Source organism: Haliotis rubra, unplaced genomic scaffold, assembly GCF_003918875.1.
Source record: "Haliotis rubra isolate DU_JTF1 unplaced genomic scaffold, ASM391887v1 Scf84, whole genome shotgun sequence".
Taxonomy (NCBI): domain Eukaryota; kingdom Metazoa; phylum Mollusca; class Gastropoda; order Lepetellida; family Haliotidae; genus Haliotis; species Haliotis rubra.
Window position 1 is genome coordinate 77249 of NW_025767568.1, and position 13766 is coordinate 91014.

At 39.0% G+C, this 13766-nt stretch overlaps 1 protein-coding gene across 1 annotated transcript in view; it reads right to left on the reverse strand.

Annotated features, from left to right (window-relative positions):
* Nucleotides 1-13766, reverse strand: part of LOC124262477 — a 41587-nt gene that overhangs the window by 25714 nt on the left and 2107 nt on the right. Inside the window, exon 2 of the mRNA XM_046696982.1 lies at nt 12877-12965. Coding sequence (XP_046552938.1) covers nt 12877-12965 — 89 coding nt within the window. The remainder of the gene's footprint in view (nt 1-12876; nt 12966-13766) is intronic.

Genomic DNA, 13766 nt, shown 5'->3' on the forward strand with positions numbered 1-13766 from the left:
ACCTTAAAGTTTTAGATTCTGTCCACCATCAAGGTCTGAGACTATGTCATGGATCTTTCCGAACTTCTTCAATCGACAGTCTTTATGTCGAGGCTGATTAGCCGTCTTTTAAACATCGCCCTACCAACTTATCTTTGCAGCATGTCAAAACGTAATTCTAATGAGTCCAACCCTGTTAATAACTGTGTGTTTAACACTCTTTATGAGGATCTGAATAATAATAAGGCTTCATTTCGCCACCTCTTGGAATAAGAAATCAACCTTTCATTTCTGATGCTGGCATTGAGCAGGGAAATATATCTCCTTCCCGCCTGCTTTCTTCTCCATGGCAATTGGTAAGACCACAGGTGGATCTCACATTAACAAAACTTAAGAAATCTGAAACTAACCAACTTATCTACCAACAACAATAGAATGGATTAAGAAACACTCATAAAACTATCTCCACAGGTGGATCCAGGGATGGTGGCGCAGTTTCCAGTACCCAGAACAGTTGGACCCAGAACAGTTTCTTCTAGGTTGCCAAACGGCAGGTCCATCTTTACAACAAACGCCATTTTATCTGCTCTTGAATATATATAAACAATTTCAATATAAACAATGCATGATATTTTTTTATTCTCTATCTTTCCTTCAGGCCATTAAAAACATTTAAAATAAACATCCACTTTTAATTGAGATTCCTGAATTACACAATGAACTTGCTACTGGCCAATTCTACTTCGTCTTTAGTTGGTTACTCAGCCATGTTTGAATTCCTGGTAACACAATGGACGATTCTGCTGTTAAGGCAGCACTTAACAAATTTGTGACACCACTTCATATCCCATACTCAGATTACAAAGAGTTATTAGATCTTGCACCCGTGATTTAATGCAGCAGAAGTGAGACGTCCAAGTAGGTACAAATAAATTGCACCAAATAAAACCAACTATCAGTTACACCTACTTGGGCTGTCAGTCCAGATTTGAATAAGTCATTATGCGACGATGTCATGAAGGAATCACTGTCAAGCATGTCCACTTTACTGTATTGATTTTTCCATCACAAGGGGTAAATATTTCAAAGTCAAAACTGTTAAGGACCTCTTACTAGTGTTAATTATCATTTTATCACTGAATGTTTAAAAGAAATAGAACTGATTGATAAATTTTGATCAATGTGTTTTGTGAAAAGATAAATGATATTTTATAATATATAGGTGGAATAAATTAGCAACCGAGACAGTTTGTGGCTGTACCCTCGAAGGGGGCTTCAGTATTGTAGAATTATTGTCCTCCTGAGTCAATTTAGCTCTACCAAGCTTTTTATCGTAGAATATTTGTTGTTTTCAAATAATGGCTAATTATCAATACACTCGCCACTGGCTGAAGGGTTGGTATTTAATCCAGCTAGGGTCCATGCAGGTAGGAAAATAACTGTAAGCCCCCGTGGTCCCGAGTATGGTGATCAACCTTCAGCTGCTGGTGATCTGTAGCCCGTTTTTGTGTTGTAATGTCCTCAATAGTACATAATTGTAAGTTACATGCTAGTTTTAAATCTCTAACTGTGATATACAAGTTGTTTTACTGTCCTGTAACGACAGATGTTACAATATAACATTAAGAAGTATTTAAGTATGAACTGTTTTAGTCACGATCTGGCTGAAATATCGCAAAGTGACGTTAACTCGATCACTCTTGTTTTGGAGGAGCTCGGTCGTCTGCTGCTGGTTCTCCAGGGTTACCATTATGTGTCCAGGTTTGTTTTCACTCCTCTGTTTACGTTCTGCTTTACTGCCTGGAGATCGGACGGCTTGAGCACATCACGGATCATCTGATTAACACTACTACATAGTACAATAGTGTCCTCCATATCTCTCCTAGTGACAGAGAGGACCTGACACTTTTACTGACCGTTGACGTTGTTCCTTCAGCCTTTGTTCTACTGTGGCTTGGATATTTTCACATTTCTTTATATGTCCACTATATTTCTCTTCTAAAGTCTTTATTTTTGTTTGTAAGGGTTTCCACGTGTGTGTTAAATTCTTTTCTAATCAAATCCATTTCAGCTTTTAAAGTTTCTGTTTATTTCTCTGTTACTCTCGATTCCGTATCAACAAGCTGTTGTGTGAAGTCCCAAAACTTTCAAAGGAAAATATTAACTTACCAGATTTTTGAAACGTAGTATTTTTGTTATTTTAAACTTCGGCTAAATTTTCCCACATTCGCCAGCGGCTGAAGGGCTGGTGTAAATCCAACCAGGGTTCATGCAGGTAGCAGAAACACTGTAAGTCCCCATGGTCCTTAGTATGGTGACTTTCCTTCAGTTGTTGGCGATCTGTAGCCTGTTTTGATATTGTATCGTCATGTTTAGTTAAAATATTTTAGATTAAAGTACTAGTTTTAAATTAATATCTAGTTGTTTTACTGTCCTCCATTCGCAGATGTTTATAATTCACCTTTAATTATCATAAATGTATAACTTGATTTAGTCTTGATATGGCTGAAATACTGCCGATGTGACTATAAAATTTAAGTCACTCACTCACGGTTGTGTGAAAGTTACATGCATGTTATTGTTTGCAGCTTGTAGCTATATCCACGTGTCACAATGTCCTTTTCACCTTTGCTTGTTTTCTAGCAGCACTAGGCTCACAATTATCATCGGCATTGGCTCGTACTCTTTATGGAGATATTACAACATGGAGGTATTCTGTCGAGATTCACACATTTTAAGTGTCACGATGTTTTGAACTTTTGTCTCTCGGAATACGTATTTTCAGTAAAATAGGCCTCAATATCGATTAATCACGGTTTATTAAGTGTCTTTGAGTCAGAAATATATGCCTTAGATAATGGATGGTTGTAATTTTTGTCGATTTAGAACATTGATTTTTCCGTTCTAAGGAAACACGTCTTGCTCTCACCAGGGGCGTGTAACTCTCTAGTGAACTCGATTGAGTGAGTGAGTGAGTTAAGATTTAAAGTCACATCGGCAATATTTCAGCCATATCGTGACTAAAACAAGTTATAAATATATCAACAATTTAAGTGAAATTATAAAATTCTGCCGACGAAGGACAGTAAAATAACTAGATTATCACAGATATAGATATAAAACTAGTCACTAAATCTAAAACATTTGAACTATACAAGACGATACAATATAAAAAACAGGCTATTGATCACCAACAACTGAAGGTAGATCACCATTCTAGGGACCATGGGGACTTACAGTACATTTGCTTCCTGCAAGGACCCTAGCTGGATTTACACCATCCCTTCAGCCATTGGTGACATAAGAGAAACCTAGCCATAAATTAAAAGTACACATATTCTACGATTAAAAACCTGGTACACTTAAATTGACTAAATGTTTTGGGACTTACGTACCCTCTCAGGAGGACAATAATTTTACGCTACTTCAACCCCCTTTGAGGGTACAGCCACTAACAATCTCAGTTACTAATTTAAACTACCAATAATAAAATATATATCTATTTACAAATCAGTTAGCAAGTCTAATTTTTTTAAAAAGGCAATAATTAAATGAGAACTTATATGACTAAAAAGATCCTTCATAGTTTTTACTTTGAAATAAATACCCCTTGTGATGGAATATTCAACACAGTCAAGCAGGACATGCTTGACCGTGATTCTTTCATCACAAGGGATACAAAACGGAGCATCCTCACCTTTTAATAGGTACTCATGAGTATATCTAGTGTGGCCAATACGACATCGTCGTATGATGACCTCTTCAAATCTGGACTGACAACCCAAGTAGGTGTAACCAATATAGGGTTTTATTTCATGTAATTTATTTATACCTACTTGGGTGTCCCACTTCTTCTGCATCAGATCACGGATGTAGGTTCGAATGCTTGCTTTGTAATCAGAGTAAGGAATAAGAAGTGGTGTCACAGATTTGTCGAGTGCTGCCTTTGCAGCAAGATCGGCCATTGTATTCCCAGAAATACCAACGTGACTGGGTAACCAACAGAGGACGATGTCGCATTGGCCAGTTGCAAGATCATTATATAATTCTATAATTTCTATTAAAAGTGGATGTTGACAAGAAATATTTTTAATCGCCTGAAGGCAAGACAGAGAGTCAGAAAAGATTATGTATTGTTCATATTTAGGGTGTCTATTTATATATTTGAGAGCTGTTAGGATTGCGTTTGCTTCAGCTGTGAAAATTGAAGTGTCGTTGGGTAATCTGGAAGATATTGTTCTGGACCCAATGACAGTGGCACAAGCAACCGCGCCACCATCCTTGGACCCATCTGTAAATAAGGATTTATATGTATTGTATTTACTTTTTAATTGATTATATTCTTGTTTATATTATAAGTCATTAGTTTCTGATTTTTTAAATTTAGTGAGTGTTAGGTCGACTTGTGGCCTAACCAATTGCCAAGGAGGAGAAGAAAGAAGACGGGAAGGAGATATATTCTCCAAGTCAATGCCAGCAGCAGAAATATATTGTTGGATTCTTATCCCAAGAGGTGGGACAAGTGAAGGCTTTTTATTATACAAATCCTCATAAAGAGGATTAAAAACGCAAGTGTGAGCAGGATTGGATTCATTAGAATATAACTTTGTGATATATTGTAGGGACAATTTGATACGGCGAAGTTTTAAAGATGGCTCATCGGCCTCAACGTAGAGACTGTCAATGGGAGAGGTTCTGAAAGACCCAAGACAAAGTCTTAGACCCTGGTGATGGATAGAATCAAGTAGTTTGAGGTTGCTTTTGCAGGCTCCACCATATACGATGGAGCCATAATCGAGTTTGGAGCGTACCAATGATCGATATAGGTGGAGGAGGGTAGCTTGATCCCCTCCCCACCTTGAATTAGACACGACTTTCAATATATCGAGTGCCTTCAGGCATTTAGTTTTTAGGGATTTAATCTGCGGAAGAAAGGTTAAATGGGAGTCGAAAATCAGACCCAAGAATTTGGCCTCTTTTACAACTTTGATGGGAGTGCCATTTAAAAACAGTTCTGGGTCTTTATGAGGCTTATATTTTCTACAGAAGTGTAGACAATTAGTTTTTGATTTAGAAAATTTAAAGCCATTTTCAAGACACCATTTATTTATTTTATTTAAACACAACTGTAGTTGCCGTTCAATAGTATGCATATTCTTACCGCGACAAGAAATGTTAAAATCATCCACAAAAAGTGATCCATCTATTGAATCGTTTAAAACCTTGGATAAACTGTTGATCTTAATGCTAAATAAAGTTACAGACAAAATACTACCTTGTGGGACACCCTGATCCTGATTGTAATGGTCAGACAGGGTTGAACCCACTCGGACTTGAAATTGCCTGTCTTTTAAAAACCGTGATATAAAAGAGGTAAACGACCCCTTAAACCAAAATCATGTAAATCCTTTAAAATGCCATGCTTCCAGGTGGTATCGTACGCTTTCTCGAGATCAAAGAATAGCGATACTGCATGTTGTTTATTGACTATTGCATTTTGACAAAGGATTCTAATCGTTCAAATGATCAATGGTACTACGATTTTTCCTGAAACCACATTGAATATTTGTTATGAGATTATTGGTTTCAAGATACCATGTTAATCGATTATTTATTATTCGTTCCATGGTTTTGCAGACGCAACTCGTTAAAGAGATTGGTCTGTAATTAGACGGATCAGTATGATCCCGGCCAGGCTTTGGTATAGGGACTACAATGGCATTACGCCACGAAGGTGGGAAATTCCCTGAAGTCCATATTGTGTCAAAAATATTTAGAAGAGTTTCCAAACATGATTCCGGTAAATGTTTCAAGAGCTGATAGTGTATATTATCAGCTCCTGTTGCTGTATCATGAGCTTGCTCAAGGGCAGTACGTAACTCATGCATTGAAAATAATTCATTGTAGTCTTCTCCATTGTCTAATGTAAAATTTATTCTTTTCTTCTCCTGTTGTTTCTGATGTTTCTGAAACTCAGGGACATAATTGGAGGAAGACGAATGTTTGGCGAGAGTTTCACCAAGCTTATTGGCAATGTCAGTCTGATCAGTTAACAAAGTATCACCATCCTTCAGATGATGAACAGTAGATTTGGAACCTTTACCTTTTATCCTTTGTTTCATGTTCCACACCTTTGAAATCGGTGTCCGTGAGTTTATCTTGGAAACATAATTTCGCCAAGACTGACGCTTATTCTCTTTAAAAGCACGTCGAGCCTTGGCACTAGTGATTTTAACATTATTTAAATTGTGAACTGTAGGATGCCGGCGAAAGTATTTCTCTGCCTTCTTCCTACACTTCCTGGCCTGTTTGCAATCTTCAGTAAACCATGGTTTACGAATGTGTGGTGTCGCAGAGGACTTAGGAATAGTTTCATCAGCTATTATATTTAGCTTGTCCGAGAACAACTGAATAGGATCCATAACATTGACAAAACAGTCAGATTTCAATCGGTCAAAACAAAGAGTCTGAAATAAAGGCCAGTTGGCCTTTTTAAAATTCCGCCTTGTCGTAGGAGGCTCATCATTAGGGTTTATAGCTGAAAGTATTGTGGGAAAATGGTCACTTCCACACAGGTCGTCATGGACCGACCATTCAAATTCGTTATAAATGTTTGGATCTGTTAGTGACAGATCAAGTGCAGAATATGTTCCTGTACCAGGATGCAAATATGTGGCTGATCCATCATTAAATATGCATAAATTATTATTTGAAATGAAATCCTCAAGGAGTTTACCTTTAGTGTTAGTTGCGGAACTTCCCCACAGAGGGTTATGTCCATTAAGATCACCCATGATGATACAGGGTTTCGGGAGCTGGTCAAATAGATCCTGAAGATCGGACTGTTGAAGAACTGAAGAAGGCGAAATATACAAAGAACAAAGCGTAAAGGTTATCTGTAGAGTAAGACGGACAGCAACAGCCTGAAGATTGCTTTTAAGAGGAACTGGGCTATGGATTACACCCTGCCTCACGAGAATAGAAGCACCGCCAGTGGCTTTATCACCTGGAGGTGAGAATGAATGAAATGAATTGTACCGACGCAATTCAAATCGATCTGTACTTTTCAGGTATGTCTCTTGTAGACTAAAAGCTGATGGTGTAAAACCTTGTGATAAAATTTGTAGATCGTTAAAATTATTCCTGAGGCCTCTGCAGTTCCACTGGATTACTTGTTGATAACCGTTCATGGTGGTTTAACTGGAGAACGTAATGCTTGCCTACTCCTATGAGTAGAGACTGGAGGGCTGACCTCCATGTCTAAAGGTTCAAAACGATTTTGAACCGTTGCGGGGGATGAGGGAGAAGAAGGCACTTCCAAGGTTTGGAGGGCCCTGGCCCTTCTTCTCATCTGTTTCTTTTCTGCTTTTGTTAAGTGCACTGAGTTATCTCTTGTAACATTTTCTGGTTCTGAGTTTTGTGTCAGTTGAACATCCGTTTGTGTTTCGGATACTGACGTGCCTGGTACAGAGGAAACTTGTTCCAGAATGATCTGATCATCATTCACCCAACTGATCAACGTTTGGCAATGAGTAGAAACTCCGGAAGGTTTGACAACAGGTATAGGAGAAGAGGAAACTACAGCATTCTTTGCATGACAAGACTTAGCGCCATGTCCAAATCTTTGGCATTTGTAACATCTGAGTGGGTTAGGTATGTATACGTCCACTGCAATATTGAAATAGCCGGCTTTAATAGACTTTGGAATGGTCGGACAGTTAAATGTAAACAGGTAGGTATTTGTTTTTATTATACTGGTTTCTTGTTTTCTGGTGAAACGCTTCACAGCTGTAACACCTTGACTTCCCAATTCAGCTCACTCATGAACGTAAGACACTTTGCCCGATCTCTAACAATTCCTCTACTGGAGTTCAGTGTTCTGTGCACCGAGACAACAACTTGTGTATTAACAAACTGCTTAAGACCAAGCAGGTTGACAGATTGTTGCCTCCGAGCACATTCCACTAACAGTGAACCATTTCGGAGGAAGGTAACATTCTTAACTTCTCCGCAGGCACCTTCAATGCCTTTGGAGATAGCAAAAGGGTTGAGTTTCAATGGAGTACCGTCAGCAGAAGCAACAACGATAAACCTAGGCCAAGAATCACAGTTTTCCGTTGATATTTCATGATCAGAATCAACATGTCGACGTTTGTTAGCTTTTGAAGAACCAGATTGATTGTGGAGAGACATGATGGGATAAATATATTCAACATCTCTGCTCCCCACCCGCCATGGAGTGTCAACAAGGACGACGTTACAGCGGAAGCCAGGCTGTAGCACCAGAGCTACAGAGATGTCATACTCCAGTAAATAAAGACATGAATAGCTATGATATCCAAAAGAACATGTGCCAGGCTGGTTCGGCCCATGACACATCTCTCAAGAAACATAGAATTCAGGGGTCAATATCACCAGATTGGCCCATGAGCCACCGCCTTCTGGCATAGGACTCTAGGCAAATATTATAATGACAATTGAATAAGCACAATATTCAGCGTCAACATACAAAGTAAGCAAAATAATGTCAACATGAACATGTCCATGCACAGGGCATGGCGTGACCAGCCGATTGATGGAACCGGGCCAGTTCCACCACCCGTCTAGGTGAAGTAAGGGGCGAAGTGGTGTGTTGGGCAAAAGGAACACGGCTCCAGGCTCCCAGTGCCCTCAACCACCAGCCTCCCGTCCTCCACCGACACAGGGGTGCAACCCACGGCAAACGGGTTGGTGGACCAAATATCCCCCCAGGTCCACAACGGGGGGTTGAAGGGCGCTTAGCATTACCCAGCACCCACCACGAGGAGGTGGCCCTTCATGGGTGCCTGAACTCGATTGAGTAAATTCGAAATATATTAGCTAAAGTGAGTGAAACTTATTCAGATGATTATTTCTACCATTGTGCCTATATATAAAGAATATGGACATGGTTCCCGCATTGCAACATGGCAAACGCACATGTTAACATTCAGTTCATTCCAAGTCAAGGGGAGGTAGACAGCTAATTTATCTAGGTCGCAAGTCAAGGGGAGGTAGACAGCTAATGTATCTAGGTCGCAAGTTAAGGGTGAAGAGCAAAAAATGGATACAGTTCATTGGAAATGTTGTAAGACAGATCGACCTGCAACCGTCAACACCGTTGGTGATGTTCTCAGCAGTTCCAGGAACATACACAACCATCAAGATCAAGTTCACATCTTGTCGTTTGTTGGTTTCACCCATAGAACGCTACCGATTCCCAGTGTACTATTTAGTTTCAACTTGGGAATCAACACGTAACATGTATATTTGAAATACGCGAGCAAAATGTCTTTATGATGCTAATACTTAACCAGTGTGACGTTAAGCTGTAATCCTCTCAGTCAAGGAGTAGTACCATACACCACAGCAAAGCTTCGTATCGCGAAAAGATGAAGAACGAAATGTTTTCATTGAACAAGAATTCTTTATTTCAATCTCTTAATGTCAGCATCTTCGGGAACTCTTCCTCGACGTCATTTCACTGCTTTCTCTACCACCGGAAATGTATTCCTTGAGGGCCTTTCAACTCCAATTTGCTTTCAGCTGGCATCATTGTAGGACGACCTGAACATAAAGCGTGAGTGAATTAGTGATGAATGAATTTGCTTTTACACCGCTTTCAGGGGGTTGGCGGAGGGGGGAGTTTACGTGTGTCAAATCCTGTATGATAAGGAATAATGATGCAGTCAAGAGTATCGGCTTCTTCATGAATACCAGGTTGTAGAGTGAGAAAGTGACTTTAGTTTTACTCCGCTTTTACAAAATGCCAGCAATATCACAGCGGGAACACCAGAAATTTGCTTCACGCATTGTACCAATGTATGAATCGAACCCGGTTCGCTTGAACCAATAGCTTACTCTGCCGCCCCACTAGGTTGTTAAAGTAAACAAATTTAATATTGAACAACTTTGGAATAGGGATTTTGAGAGTTAAACTAACACTGACTGGTTATAATAAATGGACCAAATGAAGGCAAGGGGTTATTATTCAACAAGGAGATAAACAGAAAGTGGAATCGGGATTTCTTGATGTTATTGAGCTTGTTCAGTTATCAAGACAGTGTTTGGGATATATTAAGTATATGTTTCCCCCAAACTGGATGATTGGATATTGTCTGCAGAAATGTTCTCTGTTAACAGTAGTTGATAGTTGAATCAACGAACAATGAAACCTGACACAAGGTGTGTGTGTGTGTGTGTGTGTGTGTGTGTGTTATATCCATTGATGATGCACAGCCTGATTATCATAATGCAAATATGCATCTTGAGCAAAGGTGTCTGAAAGGGAAACATGCCCAAACTCCACGTGTTAAAGTCATATCCACTGGTGAGCTCAGAAAGAGAACAAACAACCTTTGGATCTGCTATTTCAACTGATTAGAGTTAATGAGTAGGTGGGTCAAAATTTAACATTGCATCGGCAGTATTTCATCCATACCGTGACGGGAACTAACATACTTAAATACCTGTCCCAAAGAAACCTTAGATATGCGAACAATATTGCATTGCATACACAAAAAACTAACCCTGTCGAATATCAAACCATTCAAGTCAACCAGTATAATATTTGCACACCTATAATTACGCCTTATAATTGAATGAAATATTTGCTCCAAACGTTCTGTGCTTCAAACTGGACATTCATAGCGTGCCACTGCTCCTTCACTCTGATATAACATTCTAACTCATCCCTGCTTGGTCTCGATAAAATGTTATAACATTAAGCGAACCTGCACCATCCTAACCTTCAGTATCCCATGCTTTTCAGGCCCAGTGACTTAATGGAAGCATGTCATCTCTCCCAGCGTAGGTAGATGCTCATGCTGTCCATCACTGAAAAAACTAATAACACAATCAATTTTTTATGTGTGCCACTGCCAGGGCAGGATGGAAATTGTTTTCACCTTTTCACAAAACCCGGTATAATTTCAATAGTGATTCATAAAGGCAGTTCGATAGCCTAGTGGTTGGCTCGTCACGCCGAAGACCCGGGTTCGGTTCCCCACACTGGTGTCCCCCGCAATGATATTGCTGGAATAGTGCTAACAGCGGCCTGAAACTAAACTCACTTACACTCACACTCACAAGTTGTAGATATCTTGTCACTTGTGACATACGATGATTCAGTGTTGTGGGACTGGTGTACACATAATCAGGACTGACGGAGGAGGACCCTGAAAAACAAACAACCATGCATCAGCACACATACTGAGACATCTATCCTCGACATCAAGCTGTGTTCGTAATATCTTGTTAAAATGTTATGCGAAGCATCATTGATAATCTCCAAGGTATACGTTCCGATAATAAATCTCCACGGGTACCCTGGATGCATCTGTGAAGAGACTTTTATCAAAATCGCCGACCATGCGGATCAGCGGTCATGCGGCTTAGTGAATCATACAATACCATTATTCCATATCTGTCTGACGTATTACGTAGTTAACGGAGACACGAGGAGTATCGTCTATATAGTGTCTCGGGGGACTAAAGGGGCAGATGAGTGTCCCCAATACTGTTCTACTCACCTCGCAGAGGCCCAGGATCAGCACTCAACTGGGCCACTGAAATAACTGAAACATATAAGAAAGTAAACCTGTTGTTCGTACTGTTCTGATTTGTTTGTTGTGTAACGCCACTCTCAGCAATACTGCAGCAATATGGTGGTGATCTGTCAATAATCGAGTCTGGACGAGAGATTCTAGTGACTGACATGTGCATCGATCTACGTAAATGGGATACGATGACATGCATCAACCAAGTACGTGAATCTGATCACTCGATCCTTACCAGCGCGGGTTTTCTCTGACAGGTCTGTTTTCTAGTAGTATACAGCTTAACGATTATTATGCTATGGATGCATGTTTTGTTCAGTCATCTGACGGCTCTGGTTCATTGATATATAACCCAATGTGACACTTCTAACACAATGCAAGGGACTAATCAAATCAATATCAGGTGTATTAATAGCAGATTGTTGATAAAACGTGTTCTTAATCGAACAAACTTGCAAACATATAAATATAACAATCTTTATGGATTTGTATGAGGAAAATGTGAAGTTTCATTGATTGGAATAATGGAAATTGTGTTTCATTGTTCATAGAAATGGTTCATAGAAATATATCCAATAAATCCTAAAGCTTTAACCAGGATTTATTACACTTAAAAAGTATTATTGTAAATGCCTATTCAAGTAAACATTTGCGGTTCTTAATTGTGAGGGAAATTTGAAGAGTTACTTGCACTTATCAGACATAATTTCCTCTTTTGAGACTTTAAAACCATATTTAGAAATACACTTTTGGAAATATAACAAGAAGCTGAGAAGCGTTGAATAGAATATGTTTTCAACAAAATAATCTTGTTTGGCTTATCAGTAGCAGTTTTTCAGAGAGGTTGAATTCTTTATGAACCGCAATGTGCGAGTGCTTTTGGGACGTGTATTACTATTGGGAGTTATCGGTCTTGTTTGAAGTAGTTCTGGTCTTAAAATGTAATCTAATATGTAATCTTTGTGGAGGGTGAGGAATCGCCATTCGGCTTGTTCCGGAATTACTCGAGTTGGTAGCGAATGCCTGCTGTTTAACATTAACTCAATACACTTCCCATGATATTCAGACGGAAATGACATCATTTATAACTCCAATACCTTCCATTCAATTTTCATTTGATATTTGAAAATATTTTAAGCCATCATTGGATCGATTTCCTTGGGTGACGGTCAAACACTTTCAACGCCTCTACTCACAAAACACAGTTGAGCTACAGGGTTTTTGAGGCTTCTGTAATATTTGTCATCTTCATGAAAAGTTAGTGCGATCTTACATTCTTATGAAAAGTGACGGTGGTGTAACACACGGGAGGCGAACGTACCTAGAACCATCAGAAGTAACAGCTTCATGTTGAATAACAACGGCGTGGGTAGTCGTCAGGAAAGTAGTATGGCCAATCAATACGGCAGTCTTATAAACATTTACACAGCACGGAGAACATTATGATTGATTCAAGCTGTGAATGCTATGATTCTGCTTGTGAAGTGTCATGTTTCAGCTAAAAGAATGTTTATTGATGCTTAATGAATTTGACGGAAATTATTTATGTAACATATATGAATGTTGTCACATGAGTTCACAATAAACATAATATCGCTATACAGATTAAAAAATGTACTTTTCAGGTTTTTTCGACTTTTAATTAACAGAAACTTAGCATTTACTCTTCGCCTTATGGTTCTTGAGAAGAGATATGGAAACTGTACATGAAATTGATTTGAAAAGATTATGAAATCTGGAATGTTTCTCAAGCCTGAAAATGTATGGAACATCTAAACTTTTGACCAACAAAAGTGATATTAAAGTAGAAGACGATTAATTACCATAACGACTATTATGGGGGGACAAGCAGGTACATGTTCATTTGACAGCTCCGAATATATCCGTATTTTACAGCCGACCACTGGGACACAGACCTGCGCGTAGGATTTGTGAGCGTGTCCTTTTGTTATTCGTATTCAACATTCCCCTCACATCTAACAACTTTTGTCTTTTGTTTCCTATTTACATATTAATCACACAATCTTGTCAGAAACATTGGCATTCACGTCAGATTTATCACTGTGTATTATAATCAGTCTAAATGGTTAATTAGATGTCAGTTTGCTAAATTGTTTGGAATTCTCATGAATGTACAGGTACAAAACAGCCTGTGAAGGTTTGGTCCGCTCTGATTTTGTATCTGTCTGTACCATTTTGGGTTTTACCAAA